General features: G+C 35.6%; 1 protein-coding gene across 9 annotated transcripts in view; it reads left to right on the top strand.

Annotated features, from left to right (window-relative positions):
• The window catches only part of shaker (potassium voltage-gated channel protein Shaker), a 261,818-nt gene that overhangs the window by 140,538 nt on the left and 105,013 nt on the right, over window positions 1-16,267 (top strand). Inside the window, exon 1 of one of the 9 annotated variants that reach the window (XM_046635191.2) lies at window positions 5,983-6,224. The exons of the other annotated variants lie outside the window; for them this stretch is intronic. Within the exon in view, the coding sequence (XP_046491147.1) occupies window positions 6,199-6,224 (26 nt within the window). The 5' untranslated portion in view covers window positions 5,983-6,198. Of the gene's footprint in view, window positions 1-5,982; window positions 6,225-16,267 lie in introns of those variants that run through there. 9 annotated transcript variants of the gene reach the window in all.

Here is a 16,267-nt window from a genome sequence, read left to right as displayed (position 1 = left end):
CTGACCTCTTCGTGCGGATTTTTCGTCAGATCATTAATCGTCGATGAATTTTGAAAAAAAAATGATAATAATAATAATTCTGTTTCGAATATATGAAAGCGATGGGTTTGTTTATAATGGATTGAAGGTACGTAATTTTGCTCCGCGTAATTTTTCACCGATCCTCATTTTGTGTAGGAAAGGCTTGTTCGTTGGTTTATAGTTTGTAAATTAGTTCAAAGTTAATTTAGAGGTATTTGTAAATGTTTGATCGGTTGAAAATAAGTTCTAGTTTAATGAACAACGCTTTTTTCACGTGATTGTTGCGAAAAGGTAGGAGAAGGCATTCCGTAAAAGATGTAGAAATTGAGACGTTCTGTGAACAATAAATAAATTTATTTACGAATCTCATATCGCTGGTATCATCAAGTGCGCTGGAAAAGTTTATCTGAATTCATTATTCAATTTACGTCGTTCCACCTCTATTGTAAAAGTTCGCCAAAGAGATTCTGGCAACTTTAGTTTATTTAAAAGGAAAAGTCTTCCGGATAACTAAAGAGTCAGCTAATGATTTCGGAAATTAACAAAAACTAAAAAGGAAACATCTTAAACAAATCACCAATTTATCTTGCAATAAATGTATAAGACTTCTCGTAACGAACGAAATAAATAAATAACCGTAATAAAATAAAGTGGAAAACAAAAATTCGGGAGACAACATCTTGCATCACAATTTGTCCGTATTGATCAAAAACAAGCATAGTTCGTGGGGTGGTAAAATAATATACTCGTCATTCAAAATGCGCACTTATGTATGAGATTTTTTTTCATTCGCATATCGATTGAAAAACGAGTCACGTTAGAATAAATTAGAATTGTGCGAGTTATCGATTCTAAAGAATCGTAAAATTTCAAACGAATGGAAAAAAGTGATCAGGAGACGTAAAAATTAAGGACATAAAATTTACCAGCTGCGTTAGAAGCAATTACATTTCAGTATCGGTTCTCATCAGACTCCGCAAGCTGGCAATAAGAATAAAATACTCTCTCAACACTTTAATTCTTCACCATTAGTGTTGGAAACTTTTCCTCGATTCTCTTGCGTCTATTTTCTTCTTCAAGGAAACGCCGCTGTTTTATGAATTTGACCCGTCGAGTTTGGAAGTGAGTCCGTATGCTGGATACAGGATTAGTATTCGTCCTTGCGCTTCGCTACAATGCTAAGTCCTTGCATTTAGAATTAGGACGAGGACTGAAACGTGGCCGCAGCCAACCCAAGACCGACATGCAGTTTTTCTTTCGGAAACGGAAAGGTTTCAAATAATATTGAAAGTCTCAATCAACGTTGAAATAATTAACCTAATTGATTTTCCGTTATACACTGAGAAAAATTTCATTTGTTATAGTAACTAGAAAAATTCAGCAAAACAGGTATCGTTAAAAAAAACTGTTTGAATATTGTTGGATTTACGAAAAACGAGGTACGCGAAACCATTTTGCGCTGTTGTCGATCCTTTTTTGGTAATTGCAACGCAAAATCATTTTCTTCGGTTTACTCTACTTTTTTGGTTAAATAAGGCCTTAACGTCAATTTATTCTTGCACAAGCATTGAATTTTTGCAACGGTTGCAAGAAAATCTAGCAACAGTGATCGTAATGAGAAAGAATAGTAACGGATACTAGACTTTCTGGTAACAGCTAGAAAACTAATTTTCATTTTTTACCTTGAACTATATTTTTCGATTGTGGTGAAAAACGAAAATAGTTACGGACTGAGCGGTAACCGGAACTAACAATTTCTCTCAGTTTACACGTAAATTACATCGGTCATCACGAATTTTGAGGTTGGGTTCTAGATGTCAAATCATTTCTTCCAGGTAACTAATAAAAGAACTGACAGTTGTATTTTATGAAGTTTGCTTTTGTGATTTTACCTATTTTTTTAAAAATTTAATGTAAATAACAATTAAATAAGCTTTAGTTTCGCATTTCAATCACTTGTATTCAAAAATAATAATTAATCACCGGTCAGCGGAATATATGTATATTTTTTTTTTGGAGTTTATATTTCAGTTGATAAATATCATCACCAAAATCTCAATTTAATACTTATAAAGTTTGCTGTTGTCTTTGCTTAGCTATTAACCAAAAAATTCAAGACTTGTTTGTGAACGTAAAAAAGATAGAAGCAAAGCTTACAAGTAATAAATGAAGATTTTCGTTATTACTCGATGAACAGAATCCAAATTTATTATTTAATTAAATAGAAACTCAAAAAAAGAACAAAACTTTTGTTTTGCAGACCTGTGTTATCGCTGCAGGTTATATTTAAGTTGACATTGATTCCAACATCGATCTTTAATCATCAAACGTATCGAGATTAGTGTGAATCGAATCATTGATTGCATTAAAATTGAAATCAAATTGCGAACGCAATATAATAATAACAATTTTCCCATTTAATCGAAATTTTTCAGAATAATCCGTATTCTAATCCAATTCCGATAAAAAGTCACGTTCTATAAACCAGTAAACACGAGATATCGTGGCATCTTTATTTTGTTTCTAAAAAAAAAAAAAAAAACCGCCAATAATGTGTAAGTCGATACTTTTTTCATGTCACCTGTACAAGTGATGAAATATAAAAACGGTCACTATACTATATTCACGTGTCAATTCTTTTTTTGACAACACGCGGTTACACACGAAAAATGTATGACGAATTTTTTCCGGACCGCACCCCCAAATCTACATTAAACAATTCAAAAACGATATCCAAATTTTTTCGCATTTTTATCTCAACTCTAACCCGTGCCTGTAAGAGTGAAAATTTCCCCATTTAAAATAAACGTGTTTCGGACATATTCAAAGTATATATATTTTACTGTAAGGGTAATAATAAATACTGTAAGGGTAAATAATGTTAAAAAAAATTTATAACCGCGATGTTTTAGCGGGCATTAGTGCTATTATTTGAGGAAAAAAATTCACATAATCAACAGAAACAGCAATGAACGATAGCGAATCGAAAAATGAATCGTTAATTTATTTCACCCTCACGTGGAACCTGACATTAAAAAACATTACGTAGAAACGGAGATATCGATTCAAATGACTTGAAAAAATTCTAGGATACTCTTGAAATATGATTTTTCAAAGCAAATTAGTTGTCTTTGGCAAAATTAAATTTTGAATACGGAAAAAAGAAATTGATAAAACAAGGATTAACCGAAAAATTGATCATTTTAGTAAAATAGTCATAACTCACTGAATTTTCAATATTTTCAGCTGAACATTGACCGAATAACTCTCAAGACACAGATATTTAAGAAAAAAAAAAGTATGGAGATACCGCGAGACGAGAGAAAGATATTTATTCAAGCGAGTGAGGTTGAATTTTTGGAAAAAGAATGAATTAAAGATTGTCACGATATTTCGTTATTTGTCTTGAATAAAGTCAGATAATTTTTGATGTTATCGTTGGTTTCACGTACATATAAATTAGAACGGACGAAAACTAATCTCTGTATTGTATGCAAGGACGATATGTCGAACCTAAGTCTGTTTATATTTACATTACGCTCTTACGATTCCGGAGCGACAAGTACGAATGAATAACAGATTCTCGTTCAGCACCTCGGTTCGTCAGTCTTATCGGATATTTGCGGGAAGGAAGACGTGATAAAGTTTGCCGAGTGAAATTTAAAGTTAATAACCCATTCCGTACGATTTTGTCGCGTGTAATTTACGGTCATTGAAAATGTGAAGTTAAATAATATAAAAACGAAGTGAATTTTCTTCAAACGTGTGCAATTTTGGTTTTAGTTTTTTTACGATTTGCTCGATACATACTACACTGAGAAAAATTTTTAGTTCCGGTTACCGCTCGGTCCTCAACTATTTTCGTTTTTTACCACAATCGAAAAATATAGTTCTAGGCAAAAAATGAAAATTAGTTTTCTAGCTGTTACCGGAAAGTCTATTATCAGTTACTATTCTTTCTCATTACGATCATTGTTACTATATTTTCTTGCAACTGTTGCGAAAATTTAATGCTTGTGCAAGATTGAATTGACGTTAAAGCCTTATTTAACAAAAAAAAAAGTAGAGTAAACCTCACAAACTGATTTTGCGTTGCAATTAACAAAAAAGGATCGACGATAGCGCAAAATGGTTACGCGTACCTCGTTTTTCGTAATTCCAACAATATTCAAACAGTTTTTTTTAACGATACTCGTTTTGTTAAATTTTTCTAGTTATTGTACAAATGAAATTTTTCTCAGTGTACGTATTAAATAATTGTCAAGTATATGAAATGGCGGTACGATTTTCTGAAAAATAGATTGCTGCTATTTATTCTACTCAGAATTATTCTCGCATTGCTAGAAAAACATAAATTTTGGGAAAAAAAAACAAAACTCAATTTCTGAAACATGTCCAAAACATGTCAAAATCGTCCAAAAAGTGTTTCGTTACTCAAATAAAGGGATTTTGAGTCAATATTTTCGTTCCAAAGTGAACGGGTTAACTTTGATCTTCTATTTAAATGCACGAGGAGATAGACCCGTCTTCACCCTTCGAATATCGCCAAGAGACTAAAAGTCTGGCCACGAAATCATAAAGATCCCTCTGTTCTTTCTTCGTGTGAAATCACTGTTTACGTTTATATTATTAACCATTTAAAGGGCAGTTTACACGCCCACCTGTTTAGTCTAAGTTGTTTTTTCAGATTTCAAATATATTTTTGCACTTTTTGGATACACATAAACACTTTTTGGACTGTCGGGTGCCTAAGTCATAAAAATTTAATGCTAAATTGCAATAATTCTATTACTTACACGTCCGTTACAAACAATCAACGTGAAAAAACTAGTCTTTTTATTTTAAATCGGTCTTTTTGTAACTCAGACAGCCGAGGCTCTGAATTTTGTTTCCCAAATTCTCCATACACAGTATTGTAGTATAAATTTATGGTCAAATTTTTCTAAAAAAAAACAAAATAAAAAAAAAAAATGGCGATAAATTTCAGAAAATTCCTGCCATTTTCAATTTCACAATTGAGCCAAATAAAAATCGTAATCAGTTACCCGAAAAACCTGTAAAAATAAACCTATGATTCTATAAACTTCTTCTTTAAAAAAATATGCCCTTCAAAATATTAAAGAGAAATAATTCTTCGCGCTAATGACTTGATAAATGGTTAATAATCGCGGGTGTGCGATGACAAGCAGAGAGGACATGTGGAAGAGGAAGACGACTCGGATCCCGAGTAGTGGAAGCGGGATTCTCCGCGGGGTGTAAAGGGGGTTCGTTAAGGGGGCGGAGGGTGGTTTTGGGGCGAGATCGAGCCAGGTTTGGGATATCGACTGAAGGCGGCGTCCCCCGACGTCCGGGGGTGGAAGCGCGGGCCCTCGGAGTTTTCCCGCGGCCGTGGCGCCGCCATCGAGCTCTGCGGCGGCGCGTGGCATCAGCCGTTATCCTCCGGCTCCAACCTATCCCAGGTCCAACCCGTGTGCCCGACAGAAACCCACTTAGAAGCCTTCTCCGCGCGGCTGAACGAGCGCGGCGCCAGTCAGTGTGTGGCTGCCGAGTGCCGTGCGGTCTAGTGTGTCACTTTCTTCTCCGTCTTTCTCTCCCTGAAATCTCTCTCTCTCTCTCTCTCTCTCTTTTTTCTCTCTCACTCTCTCTCTCTCTCTGTCTATCACACTCTCCGTCTCTCCGTCTGTTTCTCTTTCACTCTTCCTCCCTCTTTTTCTTCCCCCGTCCCGCCCCCTCCCCCCGTACCCACCCCTTTCGTCGTTTCGCAAGGATCCAAAAATCCTTCGGGAACACGGTGCGCGGTTCTTCGCGGGCCGATGACTGCGGGGGGCAGTGACAGTGGCGTGCTTCCGGGTAAATACCGTCCCCGAGGAGGAGGAGGTGGTGGAGGAGGAGGAGGAGGAGGTGGAGGAGGAGAAAGAAGAGGAGGAGGAGGTGGAGGAGGCAACCGGCGCGGCGCGTCGACCGCGACATGAGGTGGAGGACCGTCGAAGACTACTCCGGGTACGTCGGAGGACCCCGTCGGCGACCCTCGAAATAGCCCGAAAGAAGAACCGGCACCGACGCCGCCCGGATCCTCCGACGTTGTTTTTCCGGGCTTTCTTAGCCCCTCGCAAGGACCATTTTAAAACGAAAACGAGGATCTCGCCGTAGTCGTGAGACCAGCCGCCCCCATGCACCATGCAGATGATCCTAGTTGCTGGCGGGTGAGTCCATCCGTTTCTCCGTTAAACCGGAAAGCTCGAGCTTTCGAGCTTTTCGAGCTTTCGAGCTTTTCGAACTTGCGAGCTTTCGAGCTTTCGAGCTTTCGCGCTTTCGAGCTTTCGAGCTTCGGAGCTTTCGTGGTAATATTTCGTCGTAATATTCGACCAACGGCCTCGCGCCGATGTCGTAACAATTTTACATACATGTACCTACGTACCCTCGTTTTTCTCACCGCGAGTGCTGCTTTACTATCGCGTTGCGTTCTTCTTCCACCCTCAGGTGAAACGTGCGTGACGTACCGCGCACAAAGAGGGGCAGGTATGACATGTAGATACGCGCCACCTGGCACCGCAGGTATCACGTGCTTGCGCCTTAGGTCCCCGCCTCACCCCGTCAGGGGTTGTCCATAAACTACGTAGCTCTATTTTGAACACTTCGGAACCATGTCGTATATCGTGGATATCCTCTCCCCCCCCCCCCCCCCCTACCCCTCACCCGCCCCACAGAAAGGCACGTGGTTTGAAAAAAAATTTATATGTGTATATATTTTACGCGTTGATAAATTAAAAAAACAAACAAATTTTTTGAAAATTTTCATTATTCCAAGACATCTGAAGATAGAAAAAGTGACGAGACTATAGTTACGCATGCTAATCGTTATTAATAGGAATAAAATTGTTGTTAGATTTTTCGTGTTGATGAAGTTGAGTTACAAGCTTACTTTGTACGAAGGCACGTCGTTGAAACCTCTGATGCAAAAAGATATAATGAGAAACGAATTTTAATGCATCGGTCATAAAACCACGTATCGCAGACTAAGACCCTCCCCCTCCCCCTCAAACTACTTAAGTGGTTTACGGACTGTCCTTTATTCGGCCTTTTCCGAGGCACGATCATCGTCACCGTTTCTGCCCGTGTTTGAGAAGCAAATCATTTTTCATTGGTCGTATGGGAATTTGTATCGTTTGTTAAATGACAGTCTGAATATTGCGATAGTAGATCAAGAAAGAAAAAAAAAAGTAGGAACGAAAAAAATAGTTACACGCAATCGCTTAGGATAATATTTATACGTAAATTATGTTGGTACTAGATTTTTCGGTTAGGCTGATGAAAAAATCTTTGTTATAATTAATGCAGCACTGAGATTGTGGTAAAAAATGAAAATAGTTAAGGAGTATATAAAAAACGTAGAATTTAACAAGTAAAAGTTTTGGTTTTGTAATATCGTTATATGGTCGTGTATTAGAATTATTGTATATATGAGAAAGAATTTTCAGTCGTGAACTTGCATGTAACAACGAATAAAAGGGTTTCGAAAGTGTACACGTGAAATGAGACAAGGGCGATGATCAGAATCTGGGAATAGGCAATGCGGTTTGAATATCCGTACGCGATATCTCTTTAATTGTAAAATACCGCTGGTAGACTTTAAACGGTATTGATTAAGACATTTGCTAAAACGCCTGATTCGAAAGAGCAGATGATTCGTAGATCGAACACGCTGCAACGATTTGAACGCAACTTTATCGCAATTCAATGTAATTATAGGCGAAGGTGATACGTTCGAAGTTCAAGTTCGTCGCTTTAACTTCACGGATAATTCGCAGATAAATTTTGCAAGGTTTAAATATTCATCACGCAGTTGTGATTTCTTTACAATTTTTCGCTGCGTTCAAGTTATAAACTTTAATCGCATCATCGTTCATTCTATTCACTCTAATGAAATACAGTGAAATTCATTTCTTTCTGACAGAAAATTGTCATTGCAAAAACCGCATAATGCAGTGCATAATTTTTACACCTGATAAAATTTCTTGTTTTGATTAAACAATTATATAATTTTTACATGTTTTCACTTCGTATTGTTTAGTATATTATTAGGACTGACAAACTTGTTGTTAGTTAGTTAGCTTCGTTCAAGATTCAACAAAAGATAATATTTCATATAAAGACGTTAAAACGGGTACTTTAACAATAATTGTTTAGCAATATTTTACGGAATATGTAATTGTTACCACATTACTGTGTGTACCTACCTCACATGTGACGGTGTCCTGTGATTGGGGCAATATATCCTTCGTCCTTGGCCTACAAGCGAGAAATTTTGGCAAGCTCGAATCCGAATACTGCATATAACTTGACTCGTATTGCGGATCATGACTATATACACTGAGAGAAATTTTTAGTTCCAGTTACCGTTCAGTCCTTAACTATTTTCATTTTTTACTACAATCGAAAAATATAGTTCTAGGTAGAAAATGAAGATTAGTTTTCTAGCTGTTACCGAAAAGTCTAGTATCCGTTACTATTCTTTCTCATTGCGATCACTGTTGCTATATTTTCTTGCAACTGTTGCAAAAATTTAATGCTTGTGCAAGAATAAATTGACGTTAAAGCTTTATTTAACTAAAAAAGTAGAGTAAACCTCAGAAACTGATTTTGCGTTGCAATTACCAAAAAAGGATCGGCAATAGCGCAAAATGTTTACGCGTACCTCGTTTTTCCTAATTCCAACAATATTCGAACAGTTTTTTTTTAACGATACCTGTTTTACTCAATTTTTCTAGTTACTGTAACAAATAAAGTTTTTCTCAGTGTAGATCGCTGCTTGGATTATCCAATCGTTGAAAAGTGGTTATTTGAAAAGGAAGAACGTATCGTCCGAGATAAAACGTCTTATTTTACTAATTATAACAGAGAATAAAAGCTCTTATTTATCGAAGACATGTGGTGAGGATATTGTGTAGAGATCTTTTGCTTTTTCGCATTAGAGAAAATGAAATTCCGAGCACTTTCGTAATGTCCAATGTATGTCACGATACATCGATGTATGCAATGCGAAGATTGCTTCTCGCATGAAACGAACATCTGCGTTTTAGTGTCCGTGCTTTTCTTATTTCGTATACTTTTAGTGCCGGCAATTCAACGTAGAAATCCAAATCGCAGTATCACTTGATTAAAAGTATTCCTTCAACCTACAGTACGATAATATTACACTGCGAAAGCCGGATTATACGATTGTTAAAAATAGAATCAGATAGTTTATGAAGCAATCAATTTTCCTCAACATTTCATCAGCTTAATTGACCGTGAAATCGCATAAGCAAATTAATGGTGTCATTTCAGTTTAATTACAACGAGGTATATTGATTGTAGAATTCAATGGCGGGGTGAAAAAATTTCGATAAATTTAACGATATTTTGCATATGGTTGTACAATCGAACGAAGAACAAGCCTAATATTTTAGTACAAAAGTGACAAAATTATTTATTACGATTAGTGATTTACGATCAGTTGTGTTGTACAGTGTAGATGAAGGAAGAAAAAAGCTGAGCTTGCGATTAGATTCTACATTTAGTGATATATATATATATATATATTCGACTGTATGGAAAAAAATTAATTTTTTTTTAAAGTCACATAAAACATATTGTTATAAACGAATAAAAAAATATCGTCGAATTTTGAGCTCTTAATATTAATATTAAGAGGTGCATCATCGCTATTTTGTATTTCCCATTTAAATAACATGGACAAAATTTGTTTTAAACTTTGGAATTTTATTATTCGTCAACGCAATAGTGTACTGATAAGAACAGAACATAATTTGGAGCGTATTGAATGCTCTGCAAAGAAGTCTGTTATCGTATTACGATAAATCTACTCTTTCAAAAGTTATCTAAGTTCAAAGTTGAATTTACAGTAAATTTCATGATTTCTCTAATTTTTTAGCGAAATTATCAGACTAATCGTAAAATTTTATACGACTTATATTACAGAACGTTTTATTTCCTTTAAATTATTTCTCACAAAGTTTTTGAAACTCCTGAACGATCTCTAAGAGTTCTTAGAATACGTCGGGATTAATCAAAATAAATTTACGTTTAAATCCAAATAACTAAATATCGTTCAGGAATTTCAAAAATCTTGTGCGAGATAATTTGAAGGAAATGAAATTTTCTATAAAATAAGTCTCGTCAAATTTTACGATTATTGTAATAATTTCGTTGAAAAAGTAGAGAAATCATGAAATCTACTGTGAATTCAACTTTAAACTTAAATAACTTATGAAAGAGTAGATTTATCAGAAAATGATAGGACACTTTTTTTGTAGAGGGTTCAATTCCCTACAAAAATATATTCTCGTCTTATCGGTGCACTGACGCGTGGACGAGTTATAAAATTTCAAAGTTGAAACAAATTTTTCCCACGTTATCTAAATGATAAATATAAAAACAGCGACGATGCACCTTTAAATATTAATATTAAGGACTCCAACTTTGAGAGAATTTTTTTTTTTTTGACGTCATTTGGAACGATATTTTTTGCTTGAATTTGGTAAAAAGAAAACTTAGATTTTTTTTACACAGTTTAATATACATATTATATAATATACGGCCTTGAAACTGAGCTGGAAAGTTATTTCAGCAAACCTGTGGAATTCTATTATCACTTTGGGGAGGGAAAATACCGCAAAGTAGGTTTAAAATTGGATTCATTACATACCCGATCTTTCGAAAACGACCGACTACCCAATCGCGGTATTTTTTACGATGTAAATTATCGAGTGTTCAACCTTCATATTCGACAGTCTGCACAGTGTAAATATATTATTCTCATCGTGTGCCGTTGGCGTAGCTTTCCATCGAAATCAGTCTTCTTCCAAATGACCCAGATCCTCGTCATACGTTCGAAGCATATCTTGAAACGAATTCCTCGGTTTGAATTCGACGATTTTGCTATTTTTCTGAGCTCCCCATGGCAGTTGCACAAATTACATTTATAGAACGTTTTGTTTAAATCAAAAATTTATTATTATCACACAATATTTTCTACAGAAAAAATTAAAAACTTATCGAGGACGTAAATGATTGCTTACAGTATTTATAGTACTTTCACGGCTCACCTAATCGTGAAACTCTACTGCCAAGTTGGAAAAAAAAAAAAAAAACAGAAAACCGTCTGATTTTGAATTTATTGCGATAAATGGTATAAGGTCATGTAGCAGTTCTACCCTTACCGACAGAGCAAACCCACCCTTTTTCTTCCTGTATCACATAAAGAAATGAACGAAAAAGGTTGAAATTTCGACGGTGAATCGGCTCTTTCGTATCGGAATTCAAGAAAGTTAGTCACGCATCGAAAATCGTCAAAGAATATTGTGTTTTTTTTTTTCGACACGCGTTACCGTTTCCAAATTTCTCGAAATTTACGGGCCTGAAAAATGTTTGGTTAAGATACTTGCCGTGATTCCGAAAAGAATGAGACGTAAAATTTGAACCCTTTTCGTTCATTTGTTTATTTGATACAGGAAGAAAAAGGGCGGGTCTGCTCGGTCGGTAAGGGTAGGTTTGGTACACGACCTTAAGATTGAACCACCCTTCTTATACGCTGCACCGGAAGTGCAGCCATCCCGGATTTCCTTTACTATCCGCAACGCGAGAATCTTTTCGCTCATCGTTTTACGATTCATAGGGTCGTTTCTTGGTCAGTAAAGGCGAATATCGCCCTCGGCTTTTCGGAGCTTGCGTGTCTAGACGAGACGAGCGTTCGTATCGCCTCTCTGTGTGTGTAAAGCTGCTGCAGCCAGACGCGTAGGCGTGAAATCGTACAAACGTTCAGCACGAGAAGAGCATCCAGTCGGCTAGTAGGTTGTGTAAAATAAGAAGCAAAAATAAAAATAGCTCACGTTAAAGGCGGCGTCCCGCAATAAAAAGGGACTCTTAAAATCTCTCGCCCCTTTGTTTCGATCGGAAAAATGACACGGAAACGCCACGTGCTTTTTTCGGTTTAGGTACTCAAAATTTAGATGGCTAAACGGTTTCTGGGTCGACTCGTCGAAGTTAAGTGAACAGACTCAACGGTTGCGCTTGGCGTGAAATTGACCTGATCAGGTCAGGTAGACGAAATTGTGATATAAATACACCTGAAACTAAAAATTGTCTCATCGATGTTGAAAAATAGTGGGAAACTGATGATTTTTTTTTTTTAATCAATCTCTGTTTTAAGCTTGCAGATTTTGATAGGCAAGCTTGTAATAAAATTAGGTACTTTTGAACAATTGAAACCGAATGAGAGTAATGAAGTGGATTTTTGATCAGGTTTGAAAATTTTATTCCTTTAATAGTCAGTAGAGTAAGCGCTACGAAAATTTGATATTCGCGGTTGAAAAAAAAAAAAAAAAAATACCATAGACAAAAAATTGATTCCAATGAGTTTGAAAGTTTGTACAAGATTGGGAATCAAATTTGCGTTTCGTGAACTTTCAATGACACTTTGCTTGCATATTATCGTGCTAATTTCTGGTCGTAATACGTGATCGAAACTATTATTATCTGCCCCGTAATGAATGGATGGATGAATGTATGCATGCACGTTGAGTCTAATTACACGGTAAAATGATCTGTGAATCTCCCGCAGTTCTGCGGAATATACCTAACGACATATTCACACGTATGCAGTTAACTGTCGTTAATTGATGGACTAATCAGTTGGCATCGGTTTGCGATTTCCATATTCTGCACCGAATAGTGCGGACGAAATTGGTCGGAATTACAAATACTCGAGATATGGCTGAATATTTGTGTATAGAAGTTTTTTCAAGTCTGAACTCAAATCTGAAGTCTTGAGAAAACAGCTAAATATGAAGTATCTATTGTTTTCCTCAAAAACTTCTATCGATAGATGAAAAATGATTTAACCATCGTGTAGAGCGGAAAATTGTACATCGAATTATGTACTCACATGTTGAAAACGGAGTCGGATCAACAAGTTAAGAGAAAAGAAATTATTTTACCAAAATTCCTTAGATTCTGTCGATAAGTAGGAGTTCCTTTTTCTTATTTTGTTAATACGACTCCGTTTTCGACATAAGAGGACATGATTCGATACAGATATTTCCGCTCTACACGATGGTCGAGTCATTTTTGGTCTATCGATAACAGTTTTTGAGTAAAAACGCACGAAACGAGAAGTTTATTGTTTTCTCGAAACCCCGGCTACGCAGCTAAAAAATGACTTCAGATTTGAGTTCACGAGGGTCGAAAACCCCTCACGACAAAAATACAGCCGTATCCCAAATATTTTTTATTTAGACTTATCTCGACTGGACTACCAAGTAACAACCTCGTGTGGTACAAATAATAGAGCTGGAATTTAAAATCTCTTCAGTTGCATATCAATCGTCTTTTACGACGTTATAGTTTTTACAAATCATTCAAGAATCATACCTGTATATTATAACATGATATGTAAAGAAAGAGAAATTATGTGAATTTTTTTTTCTGTGTAACTGGTCGAAGAATTTTACCGTCATTACAATAACACGTGCGGATTCAATCTGCAATTCACTAGCTGGTCATTTTGATAAGACAAATTCTGTTTGCTCAAATTCAACCACTTCAAAGTCGTTCCAAATTTGCAAAATTTTTCATCACGTTAACGTTACCAACTTTAATCTCAACCTTTCGTTTACACCTCGTAAACTTTTCTCCACCCAGTACCGAACTTTTCTCCTTCTTCTCGTTACGTTCAAGCTTTCCGCATTTGATTAGCGTCTATTCACTCTGCTCGATACAAACTTTACTCGGGCAGCACTTTAATGAGAGAAACGTGAACCGCCACTTTCAATAAACCATAAACATCGAATAACGCACTTGGAAAACGTTTTTTATAAAAAATTTCGATATTGCTGCTCGGATGGTGAAAAAATTTGGACATGTTTTGACCATGACCAATACATGACATATATATTTTTTCTATCTTAGTCAAACCCCTGAAAACCTTCCAAAAAATGATTTGCTAATTTTTTCATACTTTCATTTCTAAAACGCCCGGATCAATTTTGATCAGACAAGAAAAAAAAAAATAAAAATAAAAATAAAAAAAAAAAACATTTCGTTTTAGGAACAAAACATTTTCACTCAAGATTTCGAAAGTATTGGGAAAATCCTCGGTGAAATTAAAAAATGTCACGGTCAACCGTTTACAAAGTTTGTACGAACACATCGATGTGTATATGAATATAATCGTATTTTTCATTCTCGTTTTTTCAATTAAAATGTATAACGATTTCAGCAGGTAGCGTGTGGGGGCGGAAAGCATTTCGAATTTTCACTACGGTGCATGTATAATGTGGCTCGATAACTGCTGACTGGACCAATTTCAGGGAAACTGAGTACCGGGTTATAACGGAGTTTCCCCCGCCAGACGAACTCGCTTGAAATATTTATTATCGGTAGGAAATTTAAGGGAGGGGAAAAAAAAAGAATATAAATTTTCTTCCCGCTCCAAAATTTATCCCTTGACAGTCGTTAAGATTTGCTGACTTTGGCGAGAAAAAAACTTCCCTGTTGAATTCCCGCACTGTCTCATTTTTTTGGCGTCTCGAATTTTGTTAATTTTCACAACCTTGTGAAACTGATTTTATACAATTTAAGTATTTTCGAAAGTTTCGGTAATGCAGAAAAATATTTTTCAAACGTTTTTCATCCGGACATTATTTACTACATGTCTGATTGTGAAATTTAGTTTCAAGAATGCCAATTTCCATCAGTTTGCAATATTTTTGTTACGTCGAAACCGGATTTTGACTCGTTTACTGCTCGAATACTTTGCCTACAATTTTCCACAACGGTTACTCTAGTTTGTACGTAATTGATGTTATTCTAGCTCATTCTCGCGATTTGCATTTAACCCTTTCATGCATGCATTTTTCATTGCATGCGATTCACTTGAAAGTTTGAATTCACGGGCTTCTGGGGTTGCTGATTATGAATCTGAACTCGAAATTCGAAAATTTAAAATGGCTTATCCAATATGGCGGATAAACAAAAACGAAAAGAAGAAAAATTTTGAAATAATTCTGTAAAATTTTTTAACGTGTTTCAAGTTTGTGTAAAAATTGGCACTCGGATTTTCACGGTAGATTAGCAGAAAATGCTTTTTGTCGTGGAAAAATACGAATTTTGACCATTTGTTTACATGCGCTATTCTTGCAATAAGAATGAAAAATAAATTTCGTTTTTTCTTAGACTTGGAAAGATTTCAGAGACCGTGTGGATTCAAAAAACTCGGCAGTGTTTTTACGTTGTTACGAAATACGTAGCTTGATAAATAAAAAGCTGCGATAAAAAAAAAAAAAAAAAGGTTGGACGCTGAGCGTCCCAGCGTGAATATAAGGGTTAAGGAATCATCGGCTTAATCCGTCCCTATTTTTTCTTTTCTTGTCTTTTATCCGCCCTGTACACAATGGTTCAAATTAATTCAGAATACAATGCCGACAATCTCATAGATCTTTATTGTGTTTCAAATCTATGAACTGTTTTCTTTCATCACAAGAATATTCCGATAACGTGGAACTTGGTGAAAAAAAAACCTTTACATCCAACTTTTGTTCCCCTTCTAATTCCGCAGATCTGAGTATTCAAAAGATAAAGCAAACATCTTGGATGAAATAGAAAAATCTTTCACTCGAGCATAAATATTTTACCAAAATTTGGCCTGCACTTACAAACATAAAAAACTTTTGTACAAAATATTATTAAATAATATTTCCTTGGTATTGACTTTTTGTTTGGATTAGTCAGTTTTTTCTGAATACACTTGAAAACCTGTGTCATAGAATAATAACAAATAGCGTGGGTGGTTTGAAATTTTACATCATTTCATGTTACAATTGGTGTGGGAAAATAAATTTCATTGATTCGTTGAGAGAGAAATTTTTTATACAATTGTAACAATTAAAATATTATGCTGCTGTTTTAGTTCTCTGATTTTATGGTGAGTGAATATTTTGAAAAGAAGAATAAAAAATGAAAATCAAAAAATTATTCATTCAAAGTTTTCAAAGTAAATTGACGACTATTTTTGGCAATATAATTTATTCGGCGTTTTAATTCATCGAACTGATGAGATTCGACGTAATGGTCGATCAGAATTTTGACCACTCTGCTGATTTTCACTCAAATTGAAATGCGTCGTGTGGTTTTAATAGCAACAATTAACCTCGATTACAAAAAATAAGCTTTCCGTCTCTGGTTCATT

Source organism: Neodiprion pinetum, chromosome 7 (genome assembly GCF_021155775.2).
Source record: "Neodiprion pinetum isolate iyNeoPine1 chromosome 7, iyNeoPine1.2, whole genome shotgun sequence".
NCBI classification, from domain to species: domain Eukaryota; kingdom Metazoa; phylum Arthropoda; class Insecta; order Hymenoptera; family Diprionidae; genus Neodiprion; species Neodiprion pinetum.
This window is presented reverse-complemented; position numbering and strand designations above follow the sequence as displayed.